General features: G+C 40.1%; 1 protein-coding gene across 3 annotated transcripts in view; it reads right to left on the bottom strand.

Annotated features, from left to right (window-relative positions):
• The window catches only part of fsd1l (fibronectin type III and SPRY domain containing 1-like), a 63092-nt gene that overhangs the window by 21837 nt on the left and 14357 nt on the right, over positions 1-26898 (bottom strand). For 2 of the 3 annotated variants that reach the window (XM_036580742.1, XM_036580744.1), the window contains exons 1-5: positions 19375-19500; positions 18206-18337; positions 10073-10174; positions 7379-7401; positions 4684-4805 (exon numbers count right to left, since the gene is read on the bottom strand). In XM_036580742.1, the coding sequence (XP_036436635.1) occupies positions 4684-4805; positions 7379-7401; positions 10073-10174; positions 18206-18337; positions 19375-19500 (505 nt within the window). Of the gene's footprint in view, positions 1-4683; positions 4806-7378; positions 7402-10072; positions 10175-18205; positions 18338-19374; positions 19501-26898 lie in introns of those variants that run through there. The other variant, XM_036580743.1, reaches the window with a different exon arrangement.

The raw sequence follows: 26898 nt of genomic DNA, 5'->3' as shown, positions 1-26898 counted from the left end.
ATTTTGTCAGTAAACCGATCAACACGTTTACATGCGCTTGAGTAAACAGATAATGGGAAACTCCAAGTCTGCATGAGTCAGACTGTAATCAGATTTCTGCTTTACAACCAGCCAATAAACTCACAGAAGACGACGTGACGTAAACATAACGTAAAACTCAAACTTTATGCCACGGCTTTTTTTTGCACCACTTTACCTGAGAATATGAACATCTAGAAGATGAAGAATATTTAACTCCTTTATTTCGTGTTTATTCAGTGTTTTGCTGCGTCTCGTGGTGACGCTACTCGCTTATTTCCAGTATCGCTGTCTGTTCTCGCACATGCTCAGACTGAGAAATCCGAAAGAAATCAGAGTAAGAGTTCACATGCACTGAGAAATCTGATTACTGAGCTACAATCCAGCCTCTTTAGTGGATTTCTTAATTGGATTTCTAGATCGGAGTGTGCTGTGTACATGACCATTTGAATAATCAGATAACTGCAGAAATCTGATTATGATCGGATTATTGAGTGCATGTAAAGATTTCATGTACAGTCATTTCAGGCTGTATCTACTGGTCCATTCATCATGAAATTTTCACATAATGAGAAGAGTTGCTTTGTTCAAATGATGTAGAAAAATAATAATAAAAACAGGGGAAGGCGTATTTCTTCAGGACTGACACTGAGTGCATAAGTGTAATCCGATCATAATCAGATTTCTCCAGTTATCCCATTATTCAAATGGTCATGTAAGCACCATACTCCGATCTAGAAATCCGATTAAGAAATCTGATAAAGAGGCTGGATTTTAGCTCAGTAATCAGATTTCTCAGTGCATGTAAACTCTGATTTCTATCAGATTTCTCAGTCTGCGCATGTGCGGATCAGACGGTGTATGTCGTGAGACGCAGCAAAACACTTTCGGAGCGACGCTGAAACCAAACACGAAATAAAGGATTTAAATATTCTTCATCTTCTAGATGATGTAAGTTCATATTTTCAGGTAAAGTGGCGCAGTGTGAAGTTTTACATCATGTTTACGTCACGTCTTCTTCTGTGAGTTTACTGGCTGGTTGCAAAGCAGAATATCTGATTATCACCTGAGTCATGTAGATCTGGAGTTTCCCCTTTATCTGATTACTCAAGTGCATGTACACGTGTTGATCGGATTACTGACAAAATCTGATTTTCTGTAGTTATCGGATTATTGAGTGCATGTAAACACAGTCACTGAAAGATGAATAATGGCCACCGTGACTTGAAATTAAATAAATTAAGAGCTGGCTTTTGCACAGTACTCACCAATTATCACACCATTTTCACCCTAAGTATGCTTATGCAATAAAAAAATGTGGAAATTGCAGATTGCAACTTCAGTCTATATCACGTTTGTGTTTGTAAGCAGAAGAGAAAAAACATTTTTTACAAAGTATTTTGTCATATTTGTCAATTACTGACGTCGAAAGATGCTAGAAATAAGTGGAAATGGCAGACATGAACTCGATACAGAACGTAAATTTACTGTAAGTGTACATTCAAGTCATCACAATGCTCACTGTATAATTAACTGTATCTACCATGAAATCATGTAACTGCATTTAAATAGTAAACTGACAATAAAAGATATCTATTCCTACAGAAAACGTCTGACGTCTTTTCCTCTCATTCAACTCCGCTGTCTCGCTCTGCTGCACCTCCATCATAAAGTTTCAGCACTGCAGACTCCTCTCCAAAGGACTAACAGCGCAACAGTCAGTCCAAATCTGTCACAACTCCTCATTTACTCCACATCGGAGAGAACTGGCCATGCCTCTGGAGTCTGGGGGCTCAACATGCAGGAGATTCATCGTTCATCGTCTTCCTCGTGCTCTTCTTACTGCTGTGGGTTTATGCCTTCTGACAGCGCTACGCAGAGCAGGAATAACCTGAGGAGATAAACAGGCGTCCACTGCGCAAGTTCTCAAACGTGCTCTTAACTTGCAGTGGTTGGAACCAGCCCACAGAAGAACGACACATGATGCAAAAGTGAGCCGGTCATTCTAGGAAAAGAGCAGCATTTGAGTCCTCAACATGCAATACCTTGTATTTTAGACTGAAGCTGCAAACATTTTTAAGATTAAATACTTCTTTATATATTTGGGAACACTTTTTTGTACCGTTTTCACGAGCTGCAGTTTTGGCGCTAGATCCACAAAAGTTTGCAGGATCGTAGAGCCTATACTGGAATAGTGTGCACTGCACATGCCTTTTTCATGCAGCGTTTGTTCGAGCACATTTTTTTCCGCAGGAAATAAATGGAGGAATGCTGAGAAAATTTTAATCTAATTGACACAAGTGAGGTCATAAAGGACTTCTCTCACACTGACGTAGCAATCACCTTAGCAACCGCCTGGGATACCACAGCAGCAACAACATAGTAACACCTTAGCAACCACTTGGGAGTCCACAGGAAGGTGAAATTAGAGATTTTACAATGCACTGAATTGTTTCATAAAGAATATTTCCTTTTTACAAACATAATAATAATAATAATAATAATAATAACTTTCACTGCACTGATGCCTAAACAGTAAGAATTATAGCATCTTGTCACAACTTGTAAGCTTAGAACTTGTTGGCGAACTATTACACTTCCCAGCCAGTTCTGTTCCCACTGAGCTTTACAACAGACAGACCTGTACATCAAATGCCTCAATGTAACCGGATACACATCCAGGAACAGGACAGACTCAGATCTCACTTCCAACACACAGCTAATACCCTCTGAGCTGGACTCCTGGGCTACCGACACCAACCTTCCAAGGCCCACTTGTATAGTAATTATTGTCATCTTGCTATACTTAAATGTAATTGCATCCTTATATCAATTACATAGTTAATCAATTTCATTTACAACCTCTCTATCAAACTATACAGGCTGTTTTTGTTGCTGTGCCTTTAAGGCTGATACATGTAAATAACCTTGATTGGTCCAGATTACTGTTGGCAGCAGTGGACAGAAAAAGGCACGCCCCAGCGACAAGAAGGATCTGAGAGACCTACACGAACCACGGAGAGGGAGAACCGACGGACTGTCCGACATGTGTGGAGTGACCCAACAGCCACGACTGTGGACATTCAGTGAGCAGTGATGCCCCCCCATGAGTCATCCTGTTAGCACCAACACCATTGGCAGATGGCTGCACAACGTAGGACTACATACACACAGACCGTTACGACGGCTGCCCTTAACATCACATCAGCGTCTCCAAAGACTGCAATGGTGTCGTGGCAGACTGTCGTGGACTGACTCTGAATGGCGGGTCATCTTCAGTGACAAGTCCTGCTTTTGTCTTGGTGGAGACGACCAAGATCTGCGCCAAGATTTGGTTTGTTGTCACACGTCAAACATCCAGAAGGCCTGGTTTGGGGTGCAATTTTGTTTGATGCCAGATCACCTTTGGTCTTCATTAGAGGCACTTTGACAGCCCAACGTTACATTAATGAGGTCCTGCAACCAGCGGCCCGACCTTTTCTGAACACACACTCCGGTGAGCTGTTCCAACAGGACAGCGCTCGTCCGCAGACTGCTGCTGTCTCAAGAGCTTGACTTGAAGACACAGATACTGTGTGATACATGGCCAACCGCATCACCAGACCTGTCCCCGATTGGAAATGTGTTCGATGCTATTGGACGCGCTATCAACACTCCACCCCTCCCGCAAACTCTGCAGGAGCTGCGTGAGAATATTCAAACTGCCTGGGATGGATTATCGCAGGACACCATTAGGAACTCTGTGCCGAGATGTATGGCATGTTGCGTTAGTAAACATGGCAGCCCGACGCCGCACTGAGACACTACTACTGTATATGTAGCTTAATAAATATCACCGATATCAGCCTAAAGTTTCAATCATTTATTGTTCCTGGTAACCTTTATCTTCATTCCGAATAGCATTGCAATCCGACACTTTTTCCTGAGTGCAACTATTTTTTTGACGATGTGTGTATGTTGGCTGGTTCTTGTGACACCACACAAACCATTAATTCAAAACAGGCTGTTAGTTGCATAGTTTCCTTATAGGGACTGTATGGAGTAGGAGCGAGCTATACATTCTGAAACTTTAGCTATGTTTACATAGTACTCCCTTTATTTATTATTATTTATTATCCCTTGCATTTCCATATAACAGACTGTTCACTGTATATAGGATACAACACATCATTACTCCAACAGTACGTAACATGCCTTATATATTGTATTTATAGTATTATGTGTGTATGTAAATGTATATATCATTCATAGATATATTTATAATTGTGTATATATTGTTCATATAGTCATATATTTCATAGATATGCCATATTTATGCCTGTTATTGCATATTTGCACTATTGGTAGTATTTGCACTTGTGGTAGATGCTAACTGCATGTCATTGCCTTGTACTTGTACCAAGCAATGACAAAGCTCCATCCATCCATCCATCCATCCATCCATCCATAATCAAGGAAAATTCAGTTTTCCGTGATATAGGCCCATCATAATAAACTTATAACCTGCTTTAAGGCTTAAGGACAGTGTTACATGGAAAGCAGGGGGGAATTTGTCCCATGATTTCCCTACACCCTAAATCTGATTCGAAACACGAGGACCAACCTAAACCCTTAGAAAACATCAAAACCGTTTGTCGGGGTTCTATCGTCCGTGTTATGGCTCACCAGGAAGAAAGCGGAGGCCCTGGAGCAGCTGGCGCTCCTGGGAGAAATCCACCATCAGGTGGGTCATGTTGTCCGTGGCTTTGGGCTTCATGGTCAGGCGGAAGGCCGGAGCCATCGTTACCCTGAGAGAGAGAGTGAGACTTAATTGAATACAGAAGTACAAATGTAAACACCACTTTACTGCCTGTTTAAATATGGCCACTATCGCTATTGTTGATCTATATTATTTAAATATTACGTGTCAGTATACAATCAGTTTTGACACTATGTTCATATCTGTATATCTGCTTTATTATACAAGTAATGTTTGTCACTATATAATTACTTGTGACATTACTTTTATATAAAATAATATCCATATTCACTCCCATATTAATCTCATTAATATTAAACACAGCTCTAAGGATATTCTCTCAGAAATTAGCCTTTACACATTTATTAGAACCATCTTAAAGGGCCAGAGACATAGTGAATCCTATGAAGCATTATAAAGCTTATAGCCATGCTTTACAGCCAAAGCACATGGTAACGTGCAATTTGTCACAGTCTATAAAAACAGTTACGCAGCACATAGACTTGAAATAAGCACAAACAGCCTTGATAATGACTGTAAAACACAACTGACGACAAGCCTGTGAACCATCCACAGGCTGACACACGTGCAGGCACACCCTGACCAAAAGGTCACTTTCCCTAGAGATAGCTATACACAGCCATGCACATACACATGCATGTCTTTCAAACACATGGCACGCAAGTACTAGGCCTGTCACAGTTATTACACGATCACTTGATCGCAATGTTTGAGCTGACCATAATTTCTATCAGTTTTTTTTTTATCAGTTCTAGCTTGACTTTGGCAAATTATATCTAACAGTGATTTTTCTGACTAATGTTATGAATGCAATTTAAATTGCTTTTCATTTCAATTTTTTTAGGCCTAAATTCTTTTAGCCAAGAAGACCAGCATATCCACTTGTTCAACCCTGAACATATTGTGTCAGACTGCAAGTTACTTGTGGTTGTGGTCTTTGGTTGCTTCTGATTGGTCTAACTCACCTCAGGAGGCTCACAAGCTCTGTGTATTATTAGGTTAATTTCCCCACTTAAAACTTGTTAAGACAACACTGTTGATAATGTCATCTGTGATAATAACAGTAAGGCAAGGCAAGTTTATTCATACAGCACCTTTCATACACAATAACTGTGTATAGTAGTAATTGCACTGTTTCAAATTGCGATTTCCTTATAAAAAGATCAACGCTTAGTGTCCTAAAGCAGAAGATCTACAGTAAAGCCGTGGTGGTGGTATGATTGTGGTACAAGTCCACCAGGCATGTATGCCAGTGGCTCACCCAGGATAACCTCTCAAATGTCCTCAACACAAAACAGAAGGTTTCACTTGGGTTGCGCAAATAGGCAGGAAACACATTTATGGAGACACCACAGATCTTAGTGAAATAAAAACCATTCTAACTTCTGATCTGGTGCCATAGCACCCTTATCCTACATTCACACTGGCAGCAACAGACCGCTGGTTGCCATGGTTTCATTGACGTCAAACAAAAATCAGATGCATTTCCGCTAGAAGTAAAAAATCCTGGTGAGGAATCGCTTGTGTGCTTATTTGTATTTAATCCCTGTGTCTGTGCAGTCAGTTTGTGAGGAAAACAGTATTTGGTCTTTGTCACTACTGTCCATTTGAGATGATGCACCGCCACCATTATTCCACCTGTAGTAGGAACAATTATCCAGGAACCAAAAATGGATTGTACTGTTTCACAGTGAGAGATAAAGCGCTTACTGCGCTGCTCAATGCTCATTTCCTATTGGTAATCACCACATCGCTTCGCTCTTTATTTGCAGTTAAAGTTAAATTTTGTCACGTCACGGACTCCGCCCACTTTGCGTCACCAACATTCGCGCCGCCTCCTATCGCCGGAAATCGCCAACTCTCATTGAAAATCCAGCCACTTTGTTGCATCACATCACTGAAGATCTTAAGTGACCCTTATTAATCCCACAACGAGGAATTTCACCTCCGCATTTTAACCCATCTGTGCAGTGAAACACCACATACACACTAGTGAACACACACTAGGGGGCAGTGAGTACACTTGCCCGGAGCGGTGGGCAGCCCTATCCACGGTGTCCAGGGAGCAGTTGGGGGTTAGGTGCCTTGCTCAAGGGCACTTCAGTCATGTCCTGTTGGCTCTGGGGATCGAACCGAACCGGTGACCTTCCGGTCACAAGGCTGGTTCCCTAACCTCCAGCCCACGACTGCCCTCTTGTGAATGCAGGGTTAGAGGGCAGCAGTGAGAAATGTTTATTTGAGCTAGAGCTGTTTCTGTAATCAGTTGGGAGCGGCTAAGTTTTGAAAGATAAGAAGCAAAACAGCTAATCAGCCAATTTGGCCACTTTCATTGTAATTCAATGAAGAAAATAGTTAAATTGTTACTCAAAATTATTTATATGGCAATTAACTTTCCTTTAACTAATAATTTCACAATCATGACAGGCCTACCAAGAACAAGAGTGAAGCAAATCTGAACAATGTAAAAACTTAAATAAATAACAATAATGAGGTTATAAAACATTGCAAAAAAGTGAAAAACATAAATGCCATGTGACACACACACCACACACAAGTACACACAGCAGGCGTGCTTAAAGAAGAGTGGAGAGTGTACCGTACCTATCTTTGATCTGTTTGGCAGCCTTGGGAAGGTGAAAAGGGGAGCAAGAGACAAAAAGGGAGAAAGAAGAAGAGAGGTCGTTAGTAGAGCCATGCAGGTGAAGGGTCAGCATGCAGCACTGCTCAGCAGTGGACAATATTCACATGCATTAATTAATTATTTCACTTTCTCTCTATCTCTCTCTCTCTCTCTCTCTTATACATACATTCACGTACACCAAATTGTCAATTTATTAGAAACACCTTCCATACAGGTGCACTACATAGGGTTACAATTACTAAGTGTAGCACATCTGTTGCTGCAAAAAATAAACACAGGACCACCACAGGACCACCACAGGACCACCACTGATTATGCATGACAACAGACAGACTACAATCTGTAATTATAAACCTCAAAATGCATATGGTGTTTCTGATAAAGTGGCCAATTAGGCTACATTCACACATCAGGTAAAAGTGGCCCAAATCTGATTTTCTCACCAAATCCGATTTTTTTGTTTGGCAGTTCACTTTATGTTCACATCAGTCTGAACAGATCAGCTCTTAAACTGACCAGCATACACAAAAGAACAGAGCTTCACGCTGCTCCACGCGGCTCATCCAGAGGTAAACCATCTCCAACGAATGCCAGTCGCTCCCGAAGGATCAGCTTCATCTTCACCAGCATCACAGGAGCCATCATGAAGCTTCACTGACCGACAGCTGGGCTCATCACCCAGAATGGGTTCAAGCTTGTCGTAAAAAGGGCACGTTATTCGGACAGGGTCACTTCTCTGGTTCGCGTCGAGTTGGATTGACGTAAAAGTCGCATGAATCCAATCTGGCTGTTCAGACTGAGTCGCATTGCCGCAGATCGGATACGTATCAGATTTCAGTACCACATATGAAAGCGTCTCAAATCGGAATTGAAAATGTCAGATTCAGTGTGTTTATCTGTTCACACTGACACACATCTGTGTAACATATAAGGAAAAAGATCGGATTTCGGCTACTTTTACCTGCTGTGTGAACAAAGCCTTAGTGAAGATACAAGGTAGGTGTACCTAATAAATCGGCAACTCTGAGTATAAGAAGATGAGTTGTGATCATTCATACTGTGACTTCATCACTACGTAACAATTCATCAATTTATAACACTGTTAGGTTTCAGTTCAACCAATTACCGCACGAAATCTGTTAACTGTTGTCTGTTTTTTCATTAAAGAACTGGGTTGCTTAGTAGTACAAAGATTTAATTTGTGCAAAGAAAAATCATTGTTGTTACTGGATAAGTTGAACATATCAACAGTGAAAAGAAATCACAGCGTCTTTAAATGGAATCATTTATAAACACTTTACAAATGATGTTAATTAAAAACCAAATTACTCTTCCTTCACTGTAATAAAAAACATGGTACATGGTTCCCCATGGCACCCTCAAAGATGGTCCTCAAAGGATCTCAACATATAAATAATTAAGATGTAAACAAAGTTATTTTGATTGGTTTTGTATAAAACACTCTGTCCTAGAGAAACATGCCTAGTCAGAACTGTGGAGGTGACACTGGCGGTGACAGGAACCAGGAGCCGCATTACAGAAACTTCCTAGCTTTTTCTCTTAACTTAAGATCTGACAGGTCAAGATAAGATTTTTCACAAATTCATATTACAGAAGCAAATCTTATCTTAATTTAGGAATCTTATCTTATCTTATCTTACAGCATCTTTTCTTATCTCAAGTTAAGAAATCTCAACTCACTTAAACGAAGTCGACAATCAACTGTCACGTCTGTTACCTAGCAACCGACCATACGCGCACACATAAAAAGAAATGTAAACATATAATCAAAGTAATCAAACAAACTAAAGCGCGATAAGCTGAAAGCTAAGAATATTGTGGCAGCGCTTCATGCTGTTTATCAGAGCGTTGCTATCTCCAGTTTCAGTCTCCATTTCCCAAACACTTTAGCCGAGTCTAGCCGAGTCTGGAATTAGGATAAGATTATGAACTTAAGAGCTGTTATTCTGTAATAGCTACTGTCTTAAATTCAGTCCTTACTAAAGTTGTCATGGTGACTGAGCAGGTAAGATTCCAGATTACAGAGTTTCTGTAATACGGCCCCAGATGTCCAAAAAAGGTTATTTAATGAAATAGTTTTCAAATGGTTTGAAATAGTCCAAAAAAGAGATTTTTTTTTTCAGATTTATCACTGTTTTGCTATCATTAACATTCCATATAAAACTCAGACGACATGTAGTAAATAAAATGGACATATTTGTGCTGTAGACATGGCAACCCCTGGTTCCTATCACCACCGCTGTAATACTCTGAATAACTTTGTTAACATCTCAACGATTAAATTATGCTGAAAATCAGTGGAATTGCCCTTTAAAGTCCAATTGTGTACCTTCAGAAAGTTTTAAAGATACAGTACATCAATATAATACATTATATTGATACGGCCCTGACTAAAGGTACTGAAGATGTACTCCTGAGTGACAGTATTTGTACCCAAAAAAGTACAGTTTATGCAATCATCTTGCATCATTCTGTTGTGGAATTTCATGGAATTTCCTACCTACTACTCATAATAATTAGAATTTTCTAAGCACATGTGGCACAGAACCAACATCCTCATTAGGAAACAGGAGGAAAAGTCTTTCAGTACAACATCAAATGAGCAGTTTAGTATACTGTTATAGCTATATTACCTTAGCAAATTCTTCCTCATCTTTGATATCCAGGGCGTGGTTTGCAAACTCCAGCAACTCCTCCGCACTCTCCAATGCATTGGTGCTCTGAGTCAACTGATTCTAAAAGAGAGAAGACAAATAAATAAATTAAAAAATCAAAATAAAAAATAATTTTAGTACGAATACATGCCATGTTCACCTGTTCAAAAAGAAAACACAAAGATATCTGGTCAATTGGATAAACTGATATTCTTCATATCGCGGCATGTTATAGGTATAACCATCACTGTAATAATGGATTGTGTTACTAACAACAATCTTGTTTTCTTTTCTACATGGGCGTAAAAAAGTGGCAATTCAACTGCATCAATTTTGGAACATTACAACAGATTTTAACTGATTATTATATTCAGTGAATTATGTGCTCATTTGTGGCTACAATAAAACTCTCAGGCTACATTCAAATGTGAGAATCTAAAAAGGTTTGGTGTTTTGTTTTCATGTCCTGCTGTATAAATAATACCTCCAGTCACACTCGTGTATTCTTTTTTTGTTCTTTTTCTTTTTAACCCAATATTCTCCCCAATTTAACCATTGGTAACCCCACCTGCTAGCTAGCTCTCTCCTAGATATACATATCTAGATGCTGCGTTGGGTCCAGCCAGACACATCAATGGCGCCACCATTTTGGGAGGCGGTTAACATCGCTGCCGGACTGCATTCAGTACCATTACAGAGCGGCAGTTTAAGAAAGATACTGTCCAAAATTACACTATTTCAGGAATATTACTCTCAGAAAGTGGGATAGGATTATATAACGGAGGGAACGCAGTGATCCACACTCATGTCTGTGTGATGTGTATTGTTTGTGTGGTGTTTATGTAGATATGGTCGTGTGGTTGGTGAGGAACAGAGAACCTGTTGATGTGATTGTTTTTCCTCTGGTTTTATATGAAGCTTATTTCATTTAATAGTCTATTCAGGGGGTCTTAACTTGATGTAGTTGTTATTTATTTACAGTGATGGTTAAAGCTTTGTAGCTCGGTAAGTTACAGCATTCCTTAATCCGTGTAGATATTCATAATAGATTAGCGTTAGCACCTTCTTACACCAAGCTGAGGTCAGATTCTTATTCTCCAGCTTCTTGTTTGAATTTTCCCATTCCACCTTAAATGGTGCAGCTTCAGGCTCCAGAAAGTGACTGCTGCACCATTTAAGGTGGAACGGGAAAACTTGAACAAGAAGCTGGCGAATAGGAAGCCGACTTCAGCTCCGTCCTTCTCACTGTGTTTTGGGGGTTTATTTTATGTTTATGTGTATTAAGATTAGAAGTGATTCCCTCAGTGATGGATCTGCTGATGTGTGTGAGTTTGTGTTTTTACTCGCGCTAAACTCGGTTTTTAACGTCAGGTGCAGACTGAATACTTTCCTGCTGGTCCGGACGGCTAATTATCACGATCAGTTATTAAAGTAGTAAAAGCTACCGAGAGCAGATCCGTGCAGCCCAGATTAATCTGTGTCTGAGGATTATAACTAAACACATTTGGTGAAAATCGGTTGAGTAATAAGGAAGTTGTGGCTGATTTAATCCTGAGACTCATCGTCTCTCAATACAAGTGAATCTGTTCACAAGCGGATTTTGACCTCTCCAACATGGCGGACATAGGTATGTATATCTATGGGTCTCTCCCTGTCACATGATGCTAACAAACTGGGAGGGTTCCAAATCACATGAAGAGCCACCGCATCTTTTCAAAAGGCCACTAATGTAACATCACTAGACAGCTCAACACGCCTGGAGGAAAACATTAACTGCCAATTTTGTTACGTCAGCTAACAGACACCAATGTCGGCTAACATCATGCTCAAATAATGGGGGGAGAGGGGGGCCCATCCTAACCACCCAGAGAAAGCGAGGCCAATCATACCCTCTTGGACCAGCCACAGATGACTGTAGCATCAATGAGGGATTGAACTAGCAATCTCCTGATAATACAGCCAAAGCTAAGTGGCTTATCTATTTCGCTCACCAGTTTTAGTGATGGCCAGCTCCACCTGAAGCTAGGTCTCCCCCAGTTGTGTGATGCAACAGAGCTGGGGGGAGTGAGGTCTAGAACAGGGGTTCTCAGCCTTTTCCACCACAAGGCCCACCTCTTTATAACTACAAAGCATAGCTGCCCACAGCCAGAGTAAAACCAACTGCAGTGATGTTAAAAAACAAGAAAAAAAAAAAGAATAGAAATGTACAAGGTGGATGTAGATCGTGATTTGGAGCTGCAGTCTATCACGTTTTCAGTGGAAATACTCAACCAGCTTTCCCACAAGAGTAACTGTTTGGTCTCTGGATGTCTCTTTAGGAGAGGTTTACCAGAGTCAAACGTTAAAACAGGCAGATTATGCTGACACTACGTGCTGCTAGGAGATAAGCAAGCTTTATTCATGAACTCCTTCGTTTCATCAGAGAATGTGTTCCCATCCGCAGTGAATCAGGGTTTGCTTGAAAGCGGACCGAGACCCGCGCTTTTTTGCCGACCCTCAGTTCAGCTGTCTGTTGCAGGCCTGAATATACAGGTGGAGTATTCACAGATATCAAACCGGAGCAAACTAAAGAAAACATCTGGCAGGTCCACACCAAACAAGGCAGGTGTAAAAGGGCCCTGAGAAACTTCTCCATCTCTGGCTCACTATCTGCATCTCGCGCTCGCAGCTGTGTTGTCTCAAACTGATGATGTTTATTTAGCCCATTGCTACTGTAATGCTTTTATTTGTATGTCCACTGGTTATAATATGATAACTTTATTCTTCGATTTTTATTAACAAATTAACAATATTTTTTCACTTTTATGACTTAAACTACCAACTAATGCCCCCTGCCCCGCGAATGGGCTCATGGACAACTACAACGTGCTTCATGGCCCACTGGAGGTCCGCAGCCCACAGGTTGAGAAACCCTGGTCTAGAACGCACTTCCTCTGAGATTTATGAGGCATGAGTGCATCTTTTCAAACTGCCGCTGACCATGCATTGAAGAGTTTTTTGACTTGTAAAGCTCATAGCCATAAACAAAGTTTGCATGTTTGCATGGCTAGAGAAGTTTACAATGCTACAATGCCAGGTCCACCTGTTTATAACGACTAAGCTTCCCACAGCAAGAATAAAACCAACTGTTTGTGCAGTGATGTTAAAAAACAAGGAAAAAAGAATAGTGGAGGATGTGGACCGTGATTTGGAGCTGCAGTCTATCGCGTTTTCAGTGAAAATGCTCCTTTGGCTTTCCCACAAGAGTATCTGTTTGGTCTCTGGATGTCTCTTTAGGAGAGGTTTACCAGAGTCAAACATTAAAACAGGCAGATTATGCTGACACTACATGCTGTTAGAAGATCTCCTCCGAGAAAATCTCCTCCGAGATTTATGAGGCGTGAGTGCTGCTGATCTTGGTGAAATCTAAAATTTCAAGTTGCATTGAAGAGGTTTTTTTTTTTTTATTGAAAAATTAACTTGGGTCCCACTTTATATTGTGTCTAATAACTGTGTAGTTACACATGAATAACATATGCAACAGCCATGTAACTACTGATGATTTAGGCAATGTTACAGATGGATTACAGAGGTACAGCCTATGTAATTATATGTGTATCAACTTCAGTTTTGCCTCATGTAATTACACAAGTGTCCTTTTTAATACGTTACAGATTAAAGTCTTTTCCAGCAGTTAAAGGAAGGATGTTTTACATATCACATTTATGTTTTAGATAATTACTGTGGAATAACTGTGTTGTCACAAGGTAACCTAATCACATCACATTGATTAATACCATTCTGTAATTACACTGTACCTACATAACAACTACACAGGAACCTCCCTGTAGTGCAGTGTTAATAAGTGGACAGTTCCTGTGTAGTTGTTATGTAGGTACTGTGTAATAATGCAGTGGTAATATAGACGTTGCTTTAAAGTTCCATGTTAATATAAGGGGTCGTCTGCTGTTCTGTCACATTACAGAATGGTTTAAAGCTGAAACTGGTTACAGTGTCACAGCATTAGCAACATAAATGCTGGCTAAATGTTAGGAAAGCTGGCAGATACAGTGTCAGTAATGTCTTAATGTAAGTTATTACAGACTTCCTTTCACTGCTGGAAAAGACCAGAAAACAACTGCTGTTCCAGTCTGATTACAAATGTAATTACATTGTGTTATTACCCTTGTGTAATTACATGAGAGAGAATAGGCTGTTACAGCTATTAAGATACACTTGTGTAATTACATGAGGCAAAGCTGAAGTTGATACACATGTGTAATTACATAAGCTGTACTGCTGTAATCCATCTGTAACAGTGACTAAATCATTAGTAGTTACATTGTTGTTGCATATGTTGTTCACATGTAACTACACAGTTATTATAGACACTTAATATAAAGTGGGACCAACTTGTTTAGCACCTGCACAGTTGTGGTGCTTATTGAAGCTCATGGCCATAATGAAGGTTTGCACGTAATGGCTAGAGAAGGTTACACTGCTATGCTGCGGTACTGAGACGGGCTCTGTGACACTGGGTCAGCGGGTCTGGAGAGTGTCCATCAGCTTCTGCTGACTCACTCTGATTCCTATCAGAGCACAATTGAGTTTCTCATCTGTTTAACTGTGCTCATCCTCCCTCACTCACTCTCCCTTTCTATCTCGCTTTCTTTTCCTTCCTCTCCTCACCCTTTCAGCTTTTGTTTTACTTCGTCTCACCCTTCTCAGGTTCCCCCCAGCAGGCAGAAAAAGGGTTTCAGTGAAGTCTCTGAGTGTGACTCTTCTTAACCTATTTACACACAATAGAGTGACTCATGATGACAGTAAACGGTGGCAAGAAGCTGTTCACGGATGCCAAAGGGGCGAGAGCGAACTACAAGAGGCACTAACACCAATTAAAACTACTAACTAACTAAACTACTACATTACAACTAGAAGTAGAGATGCACTGATATGGGAATTGTGAGCTTAGCATAGCAACCCAGCATCATCTAAACATTCTTCTGGAGTCCAATAAATGATCAAATATCGGTTTGAAATGTCATCTAAACAACTGCCTGATGACAATATACATATTTTTTTTAACCAATGATCCTGACACTGCTTTTTTGTTCGACAAACTACCATTCTGAGTTAAAAAATGCATCAATAGAAATATACTATATACCCAAGTGGCTTTTTATGGTTGCTAAGGGTGTAGTGATTTCAATACAGTATCAAAAAAATAGAAATTTATTTTCATTAACCATCTATATGGAGTTAAATCAGTGTCACCAGAACCTGAACCTGAATTTGTGATGCTGAACCTGAATTCCTGATGCTTTTTTAAGTTGAGAAATTCAGGTGGTAAAATTCAGGTCTGAAAAAATTCAGGTGGTAAAATTCAGGTCTGGAAATTCAGGTCGTAAAATTCAGGCAGTAAAATTCAGGTCAAAAAATGTAGGTGGTAAAATTCAGGTCTGGAAATTCAGGCAGTAAAATTCAGGTCAAAAAATGTAGGTGGTAAAATTCAGGTCTGGAAATTCAGGTGGTAAAATTCAGCTTGTAAAATTCAGGTCTGGAAATTCAGGGAAACATCCAGGTACTTGGGAAGAGCAAACAAGCGTGCACGTTTCCTTACATCACTGCTACACACTCAGCGCACTTAAAATCTTTAAACATTGTTAAGGTAATATGATTACTGCTTTAAAATGGAGCATGGGAATTTATAGGGAGTTAGTTTGAAAGGAGGAGGGGTTTCAGGCATGGTCATCCTCCTAAACTTTAGTTATTCCATCACTGTGAAAAAAACTCCTACTTAAAGAAGAATTTCAATGGGAATACCAGACAAACCAGTATACCGCCCACTACTAATGCTAATGACACATTACACACAGACAGCTAGGAAGTGGTTGGGGTGGACAAAATTACAAGTAAATGAAATGTGTGGAAATGCTTTCTGTTTGTGAGCAGACAAACATGTTTAGTGAAAAATTAATTACCCTCACCCGACTCTGTCATTTATACTGAGATTTCTATCCCAGTTGTAAACATTACAGATGGCCGGAGTTAAGATTACAGCAGCCCACCTAAAATGTATCCCTTCACAATACGATTAGGGCTGTAACAAAGACTCTGACTGCATAAACCTCAATACATGAGGCAAGAGAGGATGTGGGTTTTTTTGAGTGTAAAGCTGATACATTCTCAGAAATGAAGGTACTAAACTGGTCACTGGTTCAGTGCCCCTGTTGTCATTGGGGTGGAACCCTCAAGGGTCCATCTCAGTACCTTTAGTCAGGGAACATAACTGAACCATAATCCACTGAAATGATATGTTCTAAGCTGTACTGACTCCACACACCCCGTCTCGTCTCCAGGCTTTTATTTTACTGTTCTGTTTAAAACATTCGGTTATGAAAAGGTACAAATACGAACTTTTCACCTGGAAAAACTTATTTCCAAACGCTTTAGCCGTAAAACTTCACAGTTTCCACAGTTTCAGTCTCCATTTCCCAAACGCTTTAGCCGAGCGCGCTAACGTTATTCCTCCTAATAAACAGACAAACGTTCAGCTCCGTCTCCTCATTATTCACCACCATCACTGTAATATTTTATCAACATTAACACATGAAGGTACGGTGGAGATCGAGTCTGCAGAGTCTGGGGCTTTTAAACGCTGTTAGAAAAAAACAAGTCAAAGCACCGTTTTCAGTGTAAATAAATGTAGCGTCATTATGCTGGTTATAGTGAACTGTGCTGCCTATCACTGCATAAAACAATAAAAACAGACGGTTAAACAGAAGTGAAGATGCTCTGGGGTTTATCTTACAGTTAAGAAAATATTTAGGATATTTTGACAACTTAGGATGTTTCTGTAAAACCGTTTTCTTATCTGGAAATAAGATTATAGACTTAAGAACTGTTGTTCTGTAATAGATTCTGTCCTAACTTCAGTCTTAACCCAGACAGCAAGCATATATCGGTCCACTGGCCTGATAAGGTCGGCACCCCGCTAACTGTTTGCCACTGCTGGTCTCCCCTCGGACCACCCAGATTACTGTCCTGCATACAAACTTTAACTAGTTTCTAATCTCCTGCTACAGATTTTAAATGCACAGAGACTTTTATTTTAGAAAATACATACATACACACATACATACATACATACATACATCATCTAAACCGCTTATCCTTCTGGGTTGCGGTGGGTTGCTGGAGCCTATCCCAGCTGTCATTGGGCGGAAGGCAGGATACTTTTAGAAAATAAACTTAGACAAATTTTACAAACAACAGAGTGAAAAAAAATAATGACTGGGCCTGATATAAAATGATTTATAGAAAATATGTTGTTGCTGTCACCGTGTAAGATTAAAATTATTTACTAAACTATTTTACAAAGTAAAACTAAAGACAGGAAGGAAGGAAAAAAAACAGTAAAATGGACTGTGGGTGAAAAATGACATTTTGTCTAATACTCCCCTTAACCACCGGTGGGCTGCCCGGAACACGCTGAGCAAAACACCAATGGACCGCCAGCTTTGCCATTAGTGGGCCGACAGTAGACCACCGTCCTCTTGCTATCAGTTGCCATGACAACAAAGCACATCTCATACTTAAGAATTTTCTGCAATAAGGTCCCTGGACCTTAAACCATTGTTGCACCTTTGAGGGGACATTTACATTGTCTGTACCTTAATGAATGAATAATGTACCTGCGCAGAATCTTTATTTCTAACAGTGCACTAATACAACGAAGTAATACGAGAACAAATACGAGTTCTGCAGAGCAGCAGGAGGCGGCTGCTATCCGTGTACTGGAGTTGATGTAATGAGGGCCTGAATGCACCGGGTTCTGATGAGTAATCTCTTATCTGGGCTAATTTCACTCTTTGGTATTGTTCCTGCTCAGTGGACTCAGAAGGCAGCCACAGAACTGCCATGGCAGCATGATGACATCATCCTGACTGGCCCGAAGAGTACAAACTCCAACAACACAAGCGAGCACTCACAGCACAGTTACTGAGAACGCCCACTTTTTGGGATCATAATCTATAATAAACTATAAAAGCCGCCACTTTCACCCTCCAGTGAATCTGAAACACATGAATCACATCAATGTTTATGCCCACATCTCTCACAAAATGTACCTACCTGTAGTTCATGTGACTTCCTGGCCTGTTCCTGTTTAATGGTATTGGTCATGCTCTCCTTGGCTTCTTCCAGGATGGAAAACAAGGTGTCGAACTCCTCTTCCAGGTCAGACACTACCTGGCTGGAGTTGACCTGATGCAACAGAACACAAATATTTAACTCTCTCCTGAATGCATTAGGAGAGAATCTTTTTTTTAATGTTCAATTCACTTTTCATGCATAAATGGACCTGATTTTTAAACTCAAAAACCATAAAAATAAATGTATCCAAGGGTTATTTGGGATATGTTGCCTTGAGGCAACACTGTGCAACTATGAGAAGAAATTATATATTGCCATGTGCTTGTAACTGGCTAAATCCATTCCTCTGTCACACAATGTTGCTTCTAGGCAACAAACATATTTCTGCAAATTCTCATAACAAAAAAAAAAATAATACTGAATGTTAAAAAGAGATTTGAAAGTGCCCAAAGAGATAGGGAAGAGCCACATAATGTCTCTGACTTAATGTGCCAGCTAACGTTAGCTGTTTGTACCAAGCTGATCATGTTTTATGATGATTTATTGCATTCGCTTTTTAAAGATGAGTACAAAATTCGCCGGTGATGCAGAAAAGCTGCTTTATGTTAGCTGGGCAACCCAGTTTGGGATAATAGGTACTGTTAGCAATGGCTTCCTCTTAATATAAACAGAGTTTATCAAATTCATACTGCATATAAAGGCTCTTCTTTCTTTTGAAAGCAGAATATTACAGAAATCGCTGGCAGGTTGTACAAAGACACATACAGCTTGATGTGAGCAGCTGCAGCAAAAACTGGGCTACATCACACATACAGCATTTTAGCTCTGTTTACAGTTAAATCAGTGCTTCTATTCACTTCTCATTCCCGCTGTTTATCACCACAGTGCAGGAAAACTAACATATGCCTGTTGCAGCTCAGTGTTTGAGTATTATAGTTCACTACTATAACACTGTCATCGCTTCTGCAGCAGTTATATGGAGCGGAAGTGAGTTTTACCCTAAACGCTTCAACTGGAATTAATCACGACTCTTTGCGAAAAGGGTCCATTTCAGCTGACCCCTCTGTGCTAAAGGAAAAGTGTTGATTGCTGGATTTGTATTTTTTTCCATATTGATCTTCACACAGCCTCGACTCTGAGTGTCTCACCTGAACTCCAGCCAGCAAGTGACTCAGCGTCTCAATAAAATTGTGGAGCTCCTCATTTTTATTTGCTAACGTGGCGATTATCCTTTGTAGGGCCTCCTGAAAGACACAAAAAAGTTCTGAGTTCATTACTATCTGAATGTTCACACAGAGCTACTAATGTAATGAATGAAAGCACAATGTACTCAAAATACACCGTCATGTAGTCACATTTTGTAATGTTTTGAGTCTGACAGGAAGATAAATACTAGAAATGTCACCTTGGATTTGAGCCAAAACCCCAACAACAGATCCCAAATCACTAAACCTGTGTGACCCTCATGCTGTAGTTGAATACACAACTGTCCCAGATACACTGCAATACATAAAGCACCTTAAAAAATGAGGTGGGAAACTGTCACTTAACAAAACCTTCTATCTTGAAAATGAAAGGTTTAAAGGAGAAGTAAGACATTTTATTAACCTGTAATGGGAGTTAATGTAAAAATATTTTTTTGCAAGTGACTTTGATACATTTGTATTGGTCCGTTTATCATGAAATTGGTATTTGTAAATTATGCAAAAAGGTTAAAAACAGGATAAAAGTCAGTAAACATTTTATGTTGGCCGCTGTTTTATAAAAGCAGTAAGCCACTTGAGGTCGCGCATTACAGTGATTTTATCACAGGGAAGGGAGTTTTAGGCCAAAGAACACCCTTCCCTGTGATAAAATCGCAGTAACCCATGGCCTCTTGTGGCTTATTGCTTTATCGCGGCCCGCTGGAGCACAGCGAAGCAAATCAAAAGATGTTTTAGAGGCAAGCAAAAGCCATTATATTTTGATGGTAGTTTACAGGAAAACAAAAAATGTGGCTTGTAAATAGTATAACACAATAAATTGTGCTTTGCTTTACCACAATCGTGAACTATCAAGGTAAAAAGGTCCAATAAAATTCTATTTTTTAATGAAATTATTTACTGATGTCTAAAATAAAAATAGAGTAGAAGCATACCTTGTGTTACTAAGAACAATGAGTTAATCCAACTGCCTACTACTATTTCTGTCAACACGCTGTAAAGAACCTTAGCTGAACCTCTACAGTCACGCTGGCCTGTACTGAGGACGCTGTCAACTGAGGCTACAGACGGGGGCTGAGCAAACTGCCGAAAGAGAGAGACTGAACACCACAAAGTGCCACAAACTTGTCTCTACTTCACACTGTTATCTAAACACATAAACAACACATAGCGCAGCATGAGCATCTACTAAAGTCATTACTTTTACTCCTATGTAAAAGCACAGGTTGTTACAGTCAGTCTTACCTGCTCTGTCTGTCAATATTCACTAGTTTATTTGCATGTACTACTCTGGACACTCCTGAATAACCTTCAGCTTTAGCAGCAGTACATACAGGTTTATGATGTGGTTGCAGGATTGTGAAATAGTGCTGTAAAACTAGACAGGAATGAACAGCTACCTAGTACCACCTGCTTGAGTACAGCAGGTGTACAAACCAAACTGTTTGAGCTTAAATCATACTATACAACATTCAGTTGTATACGGGTCATTCTACAGAAACGTCCACTTTTCTATCTTTCCATAGGAGTCACTGGTGTTACTGACCGTCATTGGTGTTATACATAATAAAGGGAACACCAGAGACATTTTTAATGAACAATGCATTTTACAGAATGGCTGCTACAGAGCATCAAACCACATGTTGTCAATCATGGAATATCCACTAAAATATGTCATTTAATCCATTTGTATTCTATTTTTTCACAGTTACCTCAGAATAAAGTGGGTCACACCAGTGACTTCAGCTAAAAGCTTCATATGAAATCATGAGCTAAATGAGAAAATCTCTGATAACTGAAAGACACAGTGGACTCACCATGTGCTTTTCTTCATAGATCCTCAGAAAACAGGTAAAAGGAGGTCGAGTGATGTCATCAGTGTGACTTTTATTTCAAAATAAGAGATTTTTTGTTACGCAGTAACACCAGTGACACAACTCCTGGGGACCACAACTTTCTTTATGTATTTTATAATATTTATTTGTTTTCTTTATGCCGTTTAAATCATATATTTCATAGTCATGTATAGATTATTGCGGTTAAAATTGTAGAAAAATGTTTTTTACCTCAAAATATGGCCTCAGCCTTCACACATGGCTGTGAGGACGAGCTCTTCTGTGGTGCTTGGAATCCTATATGATCGATTTATAAAGCAATATTGCTAAATTGAGGCTCAAGAAGGTGTAACTGTTAAAATAACTTATTGTTTTATTTTAAAATATAAATAAAGTGTAACTCTAACATGTTTTTCAAGTGTAATATATCTGTAAACGCTAGGGACACAAAAATGGACGCTTCTGTAGAATGACCCATATGCTAAATGTCCAAAAGTCTGTAGCTCTTCGATTTCTTCTGAAATCATAGATTTAATAGGAAGTTTTCGCTCTCTTTGTTGCAGTAACAGCCTCTACTCCTCTGGCAAGACTTCACACTGAATGCTGGAACATTGCTGTGAGGATTTGATCGAAATCAAACACAAGAGCATTAGATTGCAAACATCACTCCAGCTTATCCCAAAGTTTTTACTCAGTGCTTCTTCAAGCTGGACCAGAAAGGTTGTTAACTGGCAGCAGAATGGGTCGTACTGAGGAGCCTTTAAACACGGCACTGGCATAGGACACTACCTTGCCACTAGGGGTGGGTTTAAAAAATTGATTTTTTGACTCAAATCGATCTTCATGTGAATGATCCGCTATCAATTCATCTAAACCCGAGACCAATCTTTAAAATTAGCCTATTCCCCCACAAACATTGTTTCACAGTCAACAGAGAGGGCCAACCTAACCAGTCAAACGGCCAGCAATTTAGCCAAACTACTGCCCGAGGCAATAGAAGAGTGGGAGCTTGCCAAGATCCAGCTATTGCGACAGACAACGCTGCGAACACGACCCATGCTGTGGAATTAACCCCACACACTCAATTCAGCCTCACTGGCAGCTCTCAAAATTCCACCTGTTGCATGTTTCCTTGGCTGAGATGCATTACATCATTTTTTCATTGCAGCACTACTGCAAGCCAAAAATTCAAAGAGAAGCAAACGATACTGGGGCTGCCTGCACACAAGTCGGTGACTGACATGACGACTCACTGGAACAGCGCTGTTAGGAATGTTCCCGATTACAACATTAGCTCTCTGAAAATCTCTTTTCATATCCAAACAAAACCTGTTATTGTAACTGACATATCCCTAAATTAATCGAATCAAATCGGAAATGGAATCGATTTGTGACATTGTGAACCGGAATCGAATCGATTCGGGAAGTCGAAGGTGATACCCAGCCCTTTTTGCCACAAGTCAGTCACAAGTCTTAAAATTTCTGCCCTACTAGATCTGCCCCAGCCAACTGTAAGTGCTATTACTGAGAAATAGAAGTGTCTAGCAGCGACAGCAGCTCAGCTAAAGCAGCTAAACCCCCTGTCCTCTGTTGCATCACTCACAACAGACTTCCAAACTGCCTCTGGAAGCAACATCAGCACAGGAAATTGCACATGCGCGATGCCAAACATTTTGCTGGAGGGGTGTAAAGCACCTTCTTAGGAGCGATCAGTCACACTTCACTGTCAATCTGATGCAGTCTGATGGATAAATCTGGGTTTGGAAGATGCCAGTAGAGGGCTACCTACCAGAATGCACAGTGCAAACAGTAAAGTTTGGTGGAGGAGGGATAATGGTCTGGGGCTGTTTTTCAGGGTTAGGGTTAATGTTAATGCTACAGCACACAAAGACATTTGTGAACATTACTCTGTGGCAATAGTTTGGGGAAGGCCTTTTTTCCAGCATGACTGAGCCCCTGTGCACAAAGCAAGGTCTATGAACACATGGTTTGAACAATTAGATGTGGAGGAACTCCACTGGCCCACTCAGAGCCCTGACCTCAGGGTTCAACAATAACGACTGCCCAAATGCCCGGAACAAGTGAAACAAGTGCTGAGAATGATCCACCAACCAAATAGTACCTGCTCTGTGAGGGTCCATGGGGGTCCTGACCACTGAAGAACAGGGCTAACAAAGTATGCAGAGAAACTGATGGACTACAGTCTGTAACTGTAGAACTACAAAGTGCACCTATATAGTAAGTGGAGCTGATAAAATGGACAATGAGCGTAGAAACAAGGAGGTGGTCAAAATGTTATGCCTGATCGGTGTAGGTGTGAGGGTCAGGTGTCTACATACTTTTGCCCATGTAGTATATCTTGTCAGGCCTTATCTACAATGGAGCCACCGATGGTGCAAGTAAACACATTACACATTAAAACCTACACGAGACAAAATAACACCACATTCTGACCTAATTCATTACGATGGCCACAGTACTTGATGTTCATTTTCATTTTTAGACTGCTATGGTGAATCCATCCTCCAAGGCTTGTTCAGCCTGGCCTATATACTAACTCATGCGGAAGTCCCACAGACGCGCTATGTGAAGAGAATTGTCCATTTGGGTTCAATCTGAGACACAGAAAACAGCAATTTCAAGCGACTAACACCATCAAGTGTTGTAGCTTCACTTCAAAATAAATGGCAACATGGAGATACTGTGCATACAATACACTGACTGTGGGGAGCATAGATCCAAAAACAAACACTAGCATTAGAGTCATTCAGTGGAAACGTCCATTTTTGTGTCCCTAGAGTTTACAGATATATTACACTTGTAAAAAACCTGTTAGAATTTATTTATATTTTACAATAAAACAATACGTTATTTTAACAGTTACACCTTCTTGAGCCTCAATTTAGCAATACTGTTTTTTAAATCAATCATATAGAATTCCAAGCACCACAGAAGAGCTCGTCCTCACTGTTATGTGTGAAGGCTGAGGCCATATTTTGAGGTAAAAACATGTTTTTCTGTAATTTTAACCGCAATAATCTCTACATGACTATGAAATATATGATTTAAATGACATAAAGAAAACAAATGCCAGATAAATATTATAAAATATATAATGAAAGTTGTGGTCCCCAGGAGTTGTGTCACTGGTGTTACCGTGTAACAAAAAATCTCTTATTTTGAAATAAAAGAATAAATGCGCTATAGGTATTGGACCTGGTGATAAACCAAACACCTTGTGAGGCCCTAATTCCATGTTTTGAGATCAATGCAATGAAAGCCACCGTGTCTAAAGAGCCTCGGGTTATGGAAAATACAGTGCACTAAAAAAACTATACTGCATCACTGGGTCACTTGCTGTGCAACAGAGGTTTGAAGCCAGTTCAACTGAATTGAACTGAATCATTTACTAAAGAATCACAACTGAATTTATGTGTGAAATAAGACTTGGTTGGTTTCCCTAATAGGGACTGGTCCTGGACTACACAGCATCATGAATGAAAAGAAAAATATAGTCGAGGACTAGGTTTAATCCCTGTGTGGGAAACAGTCCACTAGAGTTTAAGATGAAAGCTATAAGTACTGTTTATCTGACGGGGACAGTTCTGGTGGTCAAGCAGATCTTGCAAGCTTTCTTAGGAATCCCATTTTCTCTGTATCTTTTAATAATTTCTGTTTTTTACTTCATTTTCTTCGATTTTATTCTTCCTTATGCAAGTGGATTATCCTGTAATCAAAGCATGGACAAACAATACTGACTGATGTGATACTATACTTGGTGTTGGGGTGTTTCCCACCTCGGATACCATTGCTAGAACCCTAGCAAGCCCCTGGGATACCATAGCAACCACCTAGCAACCACTTGGAACACCACAGCAAATGACTTAAAAGTATTTATGAAGTATTTTTAATCGCCTCGTCCAGCTTTATTTCAACATTGAAAAAGAATTAAATAAGTGAATATGGTTTTCAAGCCATCATTCAGTGCTGCTAACTAGGAGGGAGAAGCTGATCAGTATTAGCTTAGCTAGCATGATAACCGCTCTGCTCAGTACCGAACATGTTTGCTTCTGACTGACTAAAGCACTGACACAAGTTCAGACGCTAATTTATTGAAATCTGAGGGAGTGAAGTCGAGAAACTGGCGCTGAAGGAACAGAAAGGCTAAATTAAACCTGATCGGCTAATGGAACTAGCTTAGGGAACAGGCCTCAGACCCAAACAGCACAATACACCATCGTGCAGACCCGATTCTGACTACCGGCTGCTCTGCTGACATAAGTTTGGAGTGACTAGTGTTGGAGTGACTGAAAGCCGAAATCAAACCTGTTCTATGACTAACGTTTGGCTAAGCTAATGAGAGCTTACTTATTTACTTTTCTCCAAAGCTCTTCTATTTGCAAGGTGCAAATATTCCCCTGCATCACTGATGCTCATCTGATGAAAAGCTGAATGACTGGCATTTGTAATAATTCTAATAATAACATGATAATAATATTTTTTTTTATATAGCACTTTTCATGCCGGTGGCAGCTCAAAATGCTTGACAGACAGATGATAAAAAACACAAGAAATTATACACTGATCAGGCATAACATTATGACCACCTCCTTGTTTCTACGCTCACTGTCCATTTTATCAGCTCCACTTACTATATAGGTGCACTTTGTAGTTCTACAGTTACAGACTGTAGTCCATCTGTTTCTCTGATACTTTGTTAGCCCCCTTTTACCCTGTTCTTCAGTGGTCAGGACCCCCATGGACCCTCACAGAGCAGGTACTATTTAGGTGGTGGATCATTCTCAGCACTGCAGTGACACTGACGTGGTGGTGGTGTGTCCACTCACTGTCCACTCTATTAGACACTCCTACCTTGTCTGTCCACCTTGTAGATGTAAAGTCAGAGACGATAGCTCATCTGCTGCTGCACAGTTTGTGTTGGTCATCCTCTAGTCCTTCATCAGTGGTCACAGGACGCTGCCCACAGGACGTTGTTGGCTGGATATTTTTGGTTGGTGGACTATTCTCAGTCCAGCAGAGACACTGAGGTGTTTAAAAACTCCAGCAGCACTGCTGTGTCTGATCCACTCAGACCAGCGCAACACACACTAACACACCACCACCACATCAGTGTGACTGCAGTGCTGAGAATGATCCACCACCCAAATAGAACCTGCTCTGTGAGGGTCCATCTGATCTCTCTGTGTTGTGATTTTATCAAAATATCTAATTGCGATTTTTCTGCCCAATATTGAGATGTTGATTTAAATTGCGAATGTTTTCTATAAACTGATGTCTGAGCCTTTTTGTTTTGACTGAGAAGACGAGCGCATACGTTTTTGTCTTGAGGCTTGAACACTTAACACAGAGCACCAGCCTCCCAGTTATTTGTGGTTGTGATGTCACAGCACACAGTTGTTTGGTTGCTTCTGATTGGTCAAATTCATATAAAAGCAGTTTACAAGCTCCATGTGATTAGGTTAAAATTCCCTACTTAAAGCTTGCAACGTATTAACATTCACACTTAAAAAGGATTGTTCTTTAAGGGTTCTTGAGTAAAGAAAATGGTTCTATATGGAACTATGACCCCTCAAAAAACAGTTGGCCAGGTTAAATGTTTTTTTTGCATTGTGCA

The sequence above is a fragment of the Colossoma macropomum genome, unplaced genomic scaffold (genome assembly GCF_904425465.1).
Source record: "Colossoma macropomum unplaced genomic scaffold, Colossoma_macropomum, whole genome shotgun sequence".
Classification (NCBI taxonomy): Eukaryota; Metazoa; Chordata; class Actinopteri; order Characiformes; family Serrasalmidae; genus Colossoma; species Colossoma macropomum.
Note: the sequence above shows the minus strand (reverse complement) of the source record. Positions and strands in the feature narration are given on the sequence as shown.